The sequence below is a fragment of the Trachurus japonicus genome, chromosome 1, assembly GCF_045865225.1.
Source record: "Trachurus japonicus isolate A0001 chromosome 1, Traja_1.0".
Taxonomy (NCBI): domain Eukaryota; kingdom Metazoa; phylum Chordata; class Actinopteri; order Carangiformes; family Carangidae; genus Trachurus; species Trachurus japonicus.
The window spans coordinates 14359222-14372132 of NC_140907.1; the positions used below are offsets into that span (position 1 = coordinate 14359222).

General features: G+C 41.9%; 1 protein-coding gene across 4 annotated transcripts in view; it reads right to left on the reverse strand.

Moving 5' to 3' along the window:
- LOC146991544 (alpha-1,6-mannosylglycoprotein 6-beta-N-acetylglucosaminyltransferase B-like) overlaps nucleotides 1–12911 on the reverse strand; it is a 127422-nt gene that overhangs the window by 72674 nt on the left and 41837 nt on the right. For 2 of the 4 annotated variants that reach the window (XM_085774303.1, XM_085774285.1), the window contains exons 4-5: nucleotides 4258–4367; nucleotides 43–116 (exon numbers count right to left, since the gene is read on the reverse strand). In XM_085774303.1, the coding sequence (XP_085630429.1) occupies nucleotides 43–116; nucleotides 4258–4367 (184 nt within the window). Of the gene's footprint in view, nucleotides 1–42; nucleotides 120–4257; nucleotides 4368–12911 lie in introns of all 4 variants that reach the window. The other 2 variants (XM_085774292.1, XM_085774277.1) reach the window with 1 other exon arrangement.

The window sequence follows — 12911 nt, forward strand, 5'->3', positions numbered from 1 at the left end:
GTCCCTGTTCTGTTTTGATCAAAATAAAAAAATAACACTTACATCTACTTTCCCAGGACACTCCGGAAAGCGTGGGTCTCTTGGTACTTCACACTGGCTTGATGACCCATCTCTCACTGCTGAATAGACACAGTGAGTGAAATTACACCTTCAATTATAAACCATTAATGCATTTTTTTTTATAGGTTGGCGATATTCTAGAAGATGCCCTGCCATAAACCACAATCCACTCCCATTATAAAAAAAACAACAACAAAAAAAAAACAAGTCATACATGATCGGCCGATATTTGCTTATTACTTTACCCACAGTCACTGCTTCATTAGCCCCTAGGATCACCAGCTTAGCTCACTTAAATCAGTTTTCTCTAATGTGGAAATTCATTCTCCAGTGAAGTTCATATTCCAACTGCAATCACCCAGTGTAATATTATCTATCAGCTCATTTAGCAACATATGGTGCATGAAAAACCTCTTTAAAATTCAAGTTTTAATCAATTAACTTTCACAAAATGACTGCAAGCATGAACTTGTTTGACCCCCAGACTCATCCCTCACATCCGCCAGGTTACAGTATCACTCACATTAACAGCTTCTCTCTACTCACTTGTCGACATTTTATGGCAGTGTTCACTTTCCCCCTCGACATCATCATTCCCAGCGTATGCCATATGTGCTGTTGGTGCCCATAAATTCATGTGCTTCCCTCCTTCGCAACATCGCACCATATCTGCTCTACTGCAGTGCACACTATTCACTGGGCCTGACAAAGCAGCAGACCCCCGTCTCCCACCACTGCCAAGCTTCCTTGGGTTGTGCTAGCAAGTACGTCTACTCACTTAGGCTGCACTCACTGCATTAATTGCTCCACTGACTTAGTTAACTGCCTCTCTGCTGCTGATGTGAGGAAAAGAGGGGAAGAGAGTGACAGAGGGAGTGAGAGAGAACTGGAATGATATCGTCCGTGAAGGATCCAATGCGGCTTTATTTTCTCATTGTCTTTCTGTCTTTCAAACCTCTCCTGCTTCTCCCTCTCTCTGGACCAACAAATTTGCCTTCTCTCCAGATTCCGTCTGTATCCATTTGCCTAATGAAAAAGAGACATTTCTCCACATAAGTCTTCCCCCAGGCCTCTCTCCATTGACTGAACACACACACACGTTTGTATGGCTATCTTTGTGAGGACACTCATTGACATAATGTTTTTCCTAGCCCCTTACCCTAACCTTAACCATCCAAAACAAATGCCTAACCTTAACTATTACTCTTAACCTAACTTAAACCTTACAGAGAAAGTGAGGACCAGCCAAAATGTCCTCACTTTCCCAAAATGTCATCACTCTGATGGTTTAAAACTCAGACTGGTCCTCACATGTACAGTATAGCTGTACAAGTACACACAAACGAACGCACGCACAACGCACACACACCAACTACAATTACAATAGCAACCAATGTAGAAACAATACAGAAACAATTGATCAATTAACTACATACAAACTTGACCCCTGTTCCTGCAAGACAAAACATAAAAGCCTCGTCAAAGCTTGAGGGGGGGAAATTCTAATCACATCCTCTGTCTCTCTGTTTCTTCTGCTGCCTCCCCTCGCACATGCCTGACCATGAGATAAATAAACCGCCACTGAGCCGTATGATAATAAAGTCTGCCAGCAGTGCTTCAATTCATCTGTGATTAGAGAAAGCAGCAGTGTTTTCATTTTGGCGAGTGCTGTCCTCCCTGCAGATGCAGTGGGGAAAAACAAAAGGAGACGTAATGCTCATTTATTCACATGTAAAGAGTTGGGCAATTACCCTCAAGAGAAAAAGTGAGAGGAGAATAATGAAGAAAGAATGCTGTGTTTGTGTGTGTGTGCGCGCGCATGTACACAACTGCCACAAGCTTTAAATTAGTTGGGTTTTGATTAGAGATGTGCAAGAGCCAGACAACAGAGAACGGCACAGTTGGTTGGAAGCATGACCGCAGTGCTTTGCATACACAAGTATGATGATACTGATGACTTATCTCTGTCTTACATCACTTTCCTAGAAATAAATGAAAAATAAAATCAGTCCATAAAAAATTGTTCCTGGGTTTGACTGCAAACACACTCCTCTGTGCTATGTCAGAGCCTGATTCACTACAGGTTTGTATGTGTAAAAACGTTGGCAAACTTGATTGCACGCGCAAATACATGCTGAAGCTGATCTACTGTACTAATCGGACGCACTGAGGATTGCGTCTCCCAAACGGGCAAAATAACATGCGCAATCCATTTAGCGCGTTTGCCTTATTGGGAGGAGTAGATGTAGTTAGATTCCTCTCCTCTCCTCCCTCTCCAGTACCTGGCTGCTCAGCTCTGGGATCAGAACTGAGAGACGTTACCGCTGCCTTCACCCCGTCTTTGATCCCTGTGGTCAGGGCGTTTAGACCTGAGTGTGGCTCCAGTGTCCCACCTGAGCTCTGTGCCAGAGTGCGCACCTCCAGCCCAGTGAATGACAGCAGGTTGCCTACTCATCTAAGACAGTGAGCTGCACCTGCTGCTCAACACTGGTCAGAGTCGCTCTTCCTCATTTGATGAGGTTTTATTACCATAAAACCAAATTTTCTTTTGTTCTTCACCTTATATCTCCTCCTCTTCTCTTCACTTCATCTGTACTCTTCTTGTTTTACCAACCACATTTACTTTCTCACAGAAAATCTCTCACGTTTCTTCTCCTGCAGCTCAACAATATGTTTATTTGCCCCCCTCTATTAATCCATCAAGATCAAATTTTCATTCTGCGTTTGCGTCCATCCAGCTTTCTGTCCACACACTCCATGCGCAAAACCCTCATTTGAATACTGCGTGTTGTCATTTAGCGGATTACTCCTAGTACTGTAGATCACTTATTTTGCCTGTGCTAACCAAAAAAAAATCTGGGGTCTTCGTAAATCAGGCCCTTAATGTTTTAAATCAATTTATTCTAACTTGTGTTTGCTGGCACAATCACAATCAAGCATTGTTTTAATATTGTTTTATGGTTTTTTGTTTTTGTGTGAAGGGATGTGTAAGTGAAACCGCCATCTGTGTATTTTGGCAATGTGACGGAAATTATTTGTGTCATCGAAAAAAATCAGCTAGATAATACTCATTTACAATTTGTCACGTACTGTGCACTGCACGGGTATGTGTGCAGATGTGTTTTACATTATCTTCCATTCTCCTTTAAATAACAGCTGCAATTGAAGCTTTGCTCCAATGCAAGCTGACAGCTGTGCAGGAGTCCAGCTGTGTCTTAAGTTGGATGTTACTCAGTTACCTTTTTTTTCAGTTTGCATATACCCTTCTCTATATACCCAGTCTAACTGGAGAGTGGTTAGAACCTAGAACATCTGCATCAATAATACTCTACGACAGTTCATCTCCCTGTGTAGTTTGTGAGCAATATGCAAGCAGACAGAGTGTGAAAATATTCTCAGATTTTTTAACTCCATTTCAGCTTTTCCCATCTGGTGGTTCAGGGCTCCTGAGTGTGAGATAAACTGCTACAAACACTCTAACATACTGTTGCTAGTTAGGCAACTTAATTGACAGCAAAAGATAGCCATCATCCTAATCATATTTATTACTTACTGTAAGTTGCTGTTGCTAAGTAATGTGTATCATTTTTTGCTATTGTCGTTTAACACGTTTAGTTTCTTATACAAAGTTTATGAACCTCTTTAAGCACTGCTGTGTAAATTGTGAGTACTATTGTGTGTGATACCACATAATGCTGCTGCTGGTACTGGGTGTCTGCCATGTGTGGGTTTGATTGCTTATATAGTGTATGTTCTTATTATTTATTGCCAATTTTATGCCTATGGTGCAGACCCATTTCTCTTTGGGATAATTAAGTTAATCAATCAAAATCAATGTATCTCTTATCGTAAGTCATATGAGATTAGTGGCTCAGACCAGATTGTTATGTGAATGTGTGCTTGTGGCTTGTACACGTATTTATTGTTCCTGTAATTAAATTGTGTGGTATATTCATTTATAAAGTCGTTTGAGCTACAGTGCGGATCTTCTTTATTAGGATCACCATTAGCACCTGCAGCAGCATCGGCTATTCTTCCTGGGGTCTGACATAAACACAACATACACATAAACATTCAAAAGTGAAACACTTATTCCTTTCTTCAGTCATTATACAGTACCTACCTCCCTATAGTATTTCTCAGATATTTTAAATAAGAAGGTAAAAGCGTATTGCAGAGATGATAATGCTACTGTACCTCTTCCTTGCACCATGCTGCTCTGCAGTATTTGCTCCACCCTTATTGCCATGTTGGAGACATTCTGGGCTATAGCTTGGATCCTCTCCACCAGGCCAGCTGGTTGAAACCTGCACACACATAAAAGCAAAGAATGAAGAAGAGATAATGGCATTTCACGGGTACCTTCATGCTGCTGTCGTACAAAAACAAAGCAACCAAGCACCAAGACAAAGAGCAAACACCTCTGCTTTAGAGTAGAATATCACACATCACACCTGCACACCCATGACACTCAAACCTCCTGTATAGTACAACTGTTAGAGAACCACTCTTCCTCTCCCAGTAGTATCACCTCCTGGCTGAGCCCCTTCTCTCCTTCACATTCTGTCTTTCTTCCTTCAGTAATGGGCCAGTCTTTCTTCACTTATTCCCCTCTTTTACTAGTCTCATTGTTGTTTCTACCTTTTTTTCTCTCACTCAATTCTCCTCTCCCCAGCCATTTTCCCCTGCTTTGCCTCTCTCCCTTTTTACATCTCAACAGATGTAGGAGTGTTAGTGGGAAATGCAAATTGGTAGACACTTGGTTGGAGCGTGAAATAGAAAAAGACCTGTGCTGCTAATACCACTTCCTTTGTAGGGTGAGAGACTGCCAATTCACATAATAAGATCTCTGGGAAATGTGTGCCTTTGTTGTGTGTATGTGTTACAGCTCTAAAAAAGCAACACACTGCATGGCTGCACATCATGCAAAGGCAAGCCTGCATACCCACACATACACATGCTACTGTACCCATTATGCCCATTTAAATGACTTGATTTCCCCTGTGTGTGTGTGTGTGTGTGTATATATGTGTGTGTGTGCGCTCACGTGCATTTGTCTTCTTGTCTAAGCAGCAGATAGTATCAACCCTCATTAAGGCCAGAGGCTTAAATGCAGCATAATAACACATCATTGCGGATGATAATTATTGATTTTGTGTGTGTGTGTGTGTGTAGGTCTGTGTGTGTATGTGTGCAGGATTGAATGCAATGCTGCTTAAAAGGTTGAATATGGAAAATGCTTAATAAAAGCTATATTTTTTTCAAAAATAATACATCCACGGGGCCTTTAGAGGGGTGCAGAGTACTTTTTCATAAAAATTTATATTTAGTCTGAATTAGCTAATTGAAGAAATTTTGACGAGCTCAACAATGACTTCCTGTTTACCTCGTACCAGCCAGTAGCCACGTTGGGGGGGTCACTTCTCTGTTGTTTTGCTAACCCTCCTCCCGGTTGTGTGCATTTGTTTTTAACAAAGCTTTTCATAATCAATCAGTGGATCGATGGATTATCACATACATGTTACGATGTGTGTATTTATGTAGTCTTATCTATCATAAACAAGAGATTACGGTTTACGGGTCGTGTCTGTTTCGCGGACTCGCGGTGCCACCGAGACGAGAGCTGTGACACCGGGTCAGAGGCTCTGGTCAGCAGGTTTGGTTTTCAGCCACGATGTGGAAGGAGCCTCCACTCTCAGACATCACAATTAGTTCAAAGCTGTTTAATGAAGGAAAGAATTAAACATAAAAGGTATATCCTGCATTGTTTCTCTTTAACCTCTTGTCCTCTGTGCTCCTACTAATTATTTTCTGACTCAACATATTCAACCTTTAACTACCAACAACAGCCGCAGGACAAATAACTGAAAGCAAGCAAATTGTGTTAGTTGCTTTAAAAAGTGTAAACAAAAACCAAGACAGCCATCAAAAGTCACAAGCAGTCTGCATGCCCCATTAACAGCTTTGGGAGTGTCACAAGCAAGCATCATTAAGTGTGTGTGCATCCTCTTTAAAGTGTTTAGTGCAACAGAGCAGCCATTACTCCCTAGTGCATGTGTATTTTCTTTTCTTTCTTTTACCTTTATTTATTCAGGGAGCCCAATTGAGACTAAGCTCTCTTTTCCAATGATGCCCTGATTACAAACAATTCATCAATACAATATACAATGATACACAAGGTGTAAACATAAGGCAAGGCAAGGCATAGCACCATAACCCTCTACCCTTTTCACAGCCTCTCTGCAAAAAGTAAAACTGCATTTCAATATGAAATCTTCCACATAGAGTAGAGTAGCTTTTTATTTACACCGACTCATTTGACAGATGGAGATGGCACATTTATTTCATTTATTTGTGGTGAACTGAGTCAGTTGAGACATAATTTTTCCTGTGTTGTATTGTGCAAAGTGAGAAACTAGAAGGCAGTTGCAACACAATAAGAAGAATAGCTGGTCATTAAACATTACACCCTGTTTGTTTTTTCACAACTTTGGGTCAAAGAGGCAATTTTAATATTGATGTGTCATGGATAGACTGATTTGCTAGGATGAGGACGAGTTCAGTCTTGAAAAGGTTTAGTTGAAGATGGCATTCCTTTAGATGGCGATCTCAGGTTGTCAGTAAAGCTGAGATCTGTGCGGAATCCAGGGGGTCGTTTGGGGTAAAGGACAGGTATAGTTTGGTGTCTTCTGCATAGCAGTGGTATGATGAATCATGCAAGGTGAGCTCTGCAGCTATGCACTGAAAGAAGCATCCTCTGTGGAAAAGGGCTGAAACCAAGAAAGTCCTTTGTCTGAGAAGCCCATATTGCGGTGTATAAGTTGCAGGATGTCAAAGTGTCACAGGTCCAGTGAGGTAAAAACAGAGGACTGTGCTGCTGCTCTATAGTTTCCCTTAGGGGTTCTGTCACAGACAAAAGAGCTATTTCAGAGGAGGGGCTGCTCTTAAAGTCACACGGATTTGAATCATCAAGGAGGGAGAAATGGTTTGGGGAGCTTTGGGGGATTGGCATGCAACACATAGATAGGAAGATGACAACCAGTCGTTCATCTTGACACATCATCCTCCGTGTTCAGCTGTGAACGAGAGAGGTGAAGCACCGTTGACCTGGGGAGACAGAGGAGGACATGTGCAGCTTTGCACTTAGATGCAGGCAGCACGAGTGGGTGGGGGACAAGTTGCAGAAGTCGCGGTGGAATAAAACCAGAGGTGGTGGAATGGACAGCACTTCCAGGAGATATACAGTGATGTAAAGGGCAAAGTGGTCGGAGGGTTGCAGGGATGTGGCCTCGGTGTGTGTGTGTGTGTGTGTGTGTGTGTGTGTGTCAGCGCTGCACCGCTGCCACACACACACACAGCGTCGGAGCGCTCAGGTGAAACAATAACCTGCGGATCACCTGAGCTGACGTCAACTCCGCTCGTAGTTTTGTTTTGTTTGGTTTTTATTCATATCAAACACAGCAATACATTGCACAGTTACAAAGAGGAAGAAAGGAACTCCGCTCATACTGTGAGTCAGAGCGCCAGACGTAACCGCGCCGCTGCTTCATCATGCACAAGACAACCGGGGGAAAAAATCGATCTCATGCCCTGTGAATCGATATTACAAAATTTAAATGAAATCGATTCAAAATCGATTAAATCGATTTTTGTACCCAGCCCTACTTATATCCATATACGGTAAATCGCTACACAGACTGCCTTCTCACCAGCTTCATTGAAAACAAATGCACATGGCCGGGGGGGTAAAGAGGAGGGTTAGCTGTGAGTTCTTATGACGGTGAAAACATGCACTCCAAAACAGTAGGGGGAGCTCCGTAGAGAAAAGAAATGACCCAAACGGCAAAAAAGCGACCGGACTTGCATAGCTCCCCTTTAAGTGCTCAGTGACCATCCCTGTTTATATAGCATGAGATGAATTGAACAAATCTGTTCATATGACAGGAATGATTGCAAATTAGCTGGCTGAGCATACCTTCTAAATTAGCAGCACAAAAGTTTTGTTTTTGGGGATGTGAGTTCCAATTTTAAGTAATAATGCATAATTCAAGTGGCTGCAAGGACACATACAGATGAATATCTGTGAATGAGATTACTGAGAAGTAGCACTAACATTACAACTGCAGCCTCCACACACCCCGTGAACTTGTTTAAGGATTTATTTATTTATGTGCTCTCAATGATTTGTGCGCCCTCTGATTTAGTAGTACAAAAGGTCTGTTTTGGAGGCATGAGCTTGTTTATACCCCCCTGCTGCCCTTGCAACAACCAGCCACAACTTGCAGTAATAATGCACAATTAATGTATTTCTATTCTTCTTGCTTTTCTAGCAAGGACATAGTACACAGAAATGTCAGTGAGGACTGCAATTCTTAAGTATGTTCTAACTCATCAATCTCGTCAGGGACAACTACAATGTTGAATTTATCCGCATTTCTTAAAAATAATAATAATGGATTATTCCTCTGTCCAGGCTTAAAACATTCAGATATTGATAGACTGGTACCTTGAGAGTTTAACCATCATGCTCAGTGTGTGCTTTAGTGCTGCTGTGATACCAGCAGCATTGACAGCAAGACCCAGAGGTGCTTGAACCCCTTCACTTCACTGCTTCTCATCCCGAAAAGAGCAGTTCACTATGTTCTGGCAGAGTACCGGCCACAGACTTGGAGGTTCTGACCCTTTGTCCCGTTGCTTCACAGTTGGCTGGAAACTATTTTCTCTGCAAGTGGCCTAAACATATGAGGACATAATTGTACCTTTCAGCGTTTCTCATGTGGAATTATATCATATAGTTTGTTATAGCCATTTTTATATTTGCACCACAGACATTTCTGATGAATGTACATTCATTTTCATCATTGTTGATGTGGTTATTAAACAACAAATTACTTTCCTATTACCTGCTAACAGCTGCAACAAGAAAAAATCCTTCATGTAAATAAAGCTATATACACACACTTGGCAATGAGACACAGTTATCTCAATAAAAGCATATGACAGAACTAATTATAATTGCACCATATCCTGTAAATCAGGCAAATATAATGTTTCTGTCTGAATTTATTGCCTTTTATTGTCTTATAATGAGAGCCAGTGTTATATCAGGAAACAAAATTATAATAAAACATTAATATTATAACATGAGCATTTCCCAGCTGTAGAGGATTACAACTGCCATGGTGCCGGGTTGCAATGTATTTGGCCTGAAGGACGTAACCTTCGGTGGCTAAGCTGGGTAACCCCTGTTACTGTAAAGCTCTCTTTGGGGGGTTTGACTGTGACTTGACTGTGCAAGTGGCTGTGGCCTCCATAAGACGTGACCTTCTAATCTCACCTCTAATGTCTGCTACAATGTGAACTCATCCCTAGAGATGAACACACAGAGAGGGAGAGAGAGAGAGAGAGTCACAGACGGAGAGACCAAGGCAGGGAAAAGGATGAAAGTCTGAAGGGAGAGTATTTCACAATGAGATCCAAACAGGGCAAGAAAAAAATAAGACAGTCAGAGAAACATACACTGCGAGAGCTGAGGAAAAACTGAAATAAAAGCAGGCTGAAAATAAAGAGAAGCACATCAACCATCAACAGCAAACAGACCAAGAGTACCAGAGGGACCTTTCTGTCAAGAAAGAAAGATGATAAAATAAAGAGATCCTCTGCGCCTTCGTGTGAAAGCCAAGAAAACAGCTTGACTGAAACATTAAACAATGATCATGATCAAAGAATACAAGGATATACATATTTGATGGCCCACTGTTGCATGCTACTTGCAATGAAGCTCCCACCCTTTTAATGAATGTAGACAGTGTTGGCTCTTTCACAAATGAGGGAAACAAAACTGAAATGAGGGAGAGCAAAGAGAAGACAAAATGGGAGGAAAGTGGAAAGGGAGAAAAAAATCAACATGAGGAAATCTACTGGCAGATGCCAAGCTGAAGTGGAGCAGAGAGATGAAATCAATGATAGGGAAGCGTTTCTGAGGATACAAATACGAACGTGTTTTCATGTTTTCCTTACAGTATTTCTCGCTCCCCCACTCTGTATGTAATGAGCTCATCCTCTTAAGGGAAGAGGACAGTTCTGGCAACAACCCATCAGCAGAAGCTGTCCGGGGCCAGGGATGCATGTGACAAGGTGTCAGCATGTGTGTTTTTGTGTTTGGCTGATGTCCATTTGCTCGCGTGCATGCTGACTTATCCCCCCCGTCATGTCATGATGTTAAAACATCACACACACCACAGCGCTTAGTCCACTGCTTATTTTCGCACACACACAATTCACGTGTCTCCAATGTTGCCTACTTCCAGAAAATCTAACGGTATGACATTGACTTGAGTGCTGTGGAAAAGAAGGCCTCCTGGGATAAAGGTTGTTATCCATCTAAAGCTTAGATGGGTTTCCTTAAGGGAGGAGAAATAGGTAAAGCCAAGCCAGAGCCGTGATCTTCAGAGAGCTTACGCCTGAGGGGAGACTTACCAATCTCCCCACTCATCCACTGCACAGTAAAATGAAGCGAATCAACTCTGCATCCTTTTCTCCTCCTCCGTCTCTCCCGCTCTCATTTTCTCAGGCTCTCTGCTGTCTCCTCTTCCTCCCTCCTTTCCTCCCTTCCTTGTTATTTTCCCTCAGCTTTCTGCTCTAACGAGTGGCTGCCCCGTGGGCGAATCGCAAGCTGGGGCCTCAGACATCAAGTCCCATTCGCCGCTACACGGGAGTGTGTCAGCACCAATGAAGCTCACACGAAGATGAGACTTGCGCCCAGTGGATGTGTGTGTGTGTGTGTGTGTGTGTGTATGTGCGTGTGTCTTTTTGCAAATGCGAGCCTGACTGGCCTGGATTTGGGATACGTTTTTATAAAGCGCTCTCTTCCCATTTGCTCTGCTCGCCGCCGGCAAAAATCACACTTTACCACGTCACTCAGACCAGCCAACTACGTTTCTCACACACTCTCTCTCTCTGTGTGTGTGTGTGTGTGAGTGCAAGAGGAGGAGAAAGAGTAGTAACAATGAAAGAGAGCAAGGGAGGAAAGGCAGAGAGGACAGGAGAAAGAAAAAGACAAAATAAGAGGAAAGAAAAGTGGAGCTATGAGCAATGAAGAGACTTCAGTCCCTTGATTGTCGCTGTTGTGACAGTCAGTGTGTGTGTGTCTGTGTTTGAATGTGAGAGTGTGTGTGTGGCCATTAATCCTGCAGGCTATGTGCTCAGTCAGGGGTCTGTGCCCTGGTCTCACGCCCAGACTGGTTTTAACACGTATTACCTCAAGTGAACTAACACACAGACACCCACATGCATGACACAATTACACATAAAGACAGACACACACACATAGACACGTTAAACACATCTTATTCTCCTTCTTCAGCAGGGTGCCATCAAAATAACATCAAGACAAAAAAAACTATGCGTGTGTGTGTGCATGATTGTGTTGTTACGTGCTCACCACAATTTCCCTTGTCAATATCTTTTTCACTCGGCTTCCTGAATCAGACATTTCTCTCCAGCTTTTATAGCTGCTTCAGTCTAAAGATCCATTCAGCCAAAACCAAACAAAGCTACTTAGAAAAAAAACTATTGAATGGGTCGTGATCTCACACTGTTCACTGTTGGGGGGAGCACCTTTTCAAAAAGAAGCCATCTAGGGAATCTAATAAGAAAGATTGTCACTGACTTCTAATGAAGTTTGTGAATCGGTGATATTTAAATCTGATGTTAACTCATGACGTAACATCATAACTGCATGACGCAAAATGTGCACAGATATGGAATTGAAATGCGAGTTATGCTCACAAGGAATGCATTCCTATTTTTTTTTTTTTTTTTTTTTTTTTATAAATGCTTGATTTCAAGAGTGCAGCAGCCAAATAATCCAAGTCAAGCATTTTATGCCTTAATTGGACAGGGAAGTGAAGACAAACAGGAAAGCAGGGAGACAGAGTGGGGGAATGACATGAGGTAAAGATCGTCTCTGTCGGGAGTCGAACCGGTGATCATTGCTACAGGCCATGTAGTCACAGATTCTCAGGTATCTTCCTGACACTGATCCATAGGACTCTCTGCTTCCATCTGTATATTACTAACCCTAACCCTATCAAAAAATACCAAACACACTGTTGCAGTATAATGAAGATATCCTTTAAAATGTATTACACTTTCACTTTGCGTTATCGCTCACTGTTAACCAGCCATAGTTCATTTCATTAGCGGTAAAATCACCAAATCACAATTGCATTCTCAGTTAGAAAATGTGTGTAATGTCATGCCAGCCAAGCTGAAGGCACTGCTACTGAGGATTAAAGCCTAGCTCTCTGTGGTGGTGGCTGCTGTTTTTTTCCTCCCTTGTGTCATCCACGTACCACAAATAAACCACAGTATGATACAATTTCAACCTTGCACACTATATTTTACCCCTGAAAGAAGAACTCTGTTAATAAAACACAGAGCAATACAGTAAATGTGAAAATTAACTACTAACTAAAATTAACTTGATTGATACTTCTGTTGCAACTAATAACAATGGAAATTGTTCACATGTCTACCTTCTATCCTAAACATGAAGCTATATCTTAACATGGGCCAGTAATCTGTAAAGGTAGTTAAGGAATAACAAATACTATAACCTACATGGTGTTAGTCACTGAGCCTAACTCTAAAATAATAAAGTACAGTCCAGTCATTTTCATCTCATTTACAGAGAAAATGCAGTACAGTACACAGTACACTGAAAACAGGTCTGGAGGTTAAGGGCAAACTGCTCACTAACCTAAATCTGAATAGTCATATAACATTGATTTCAGCTTGTATTTGACCCAAATTACACTGACCATAACCCTCTATCCAGCCAAACTGCC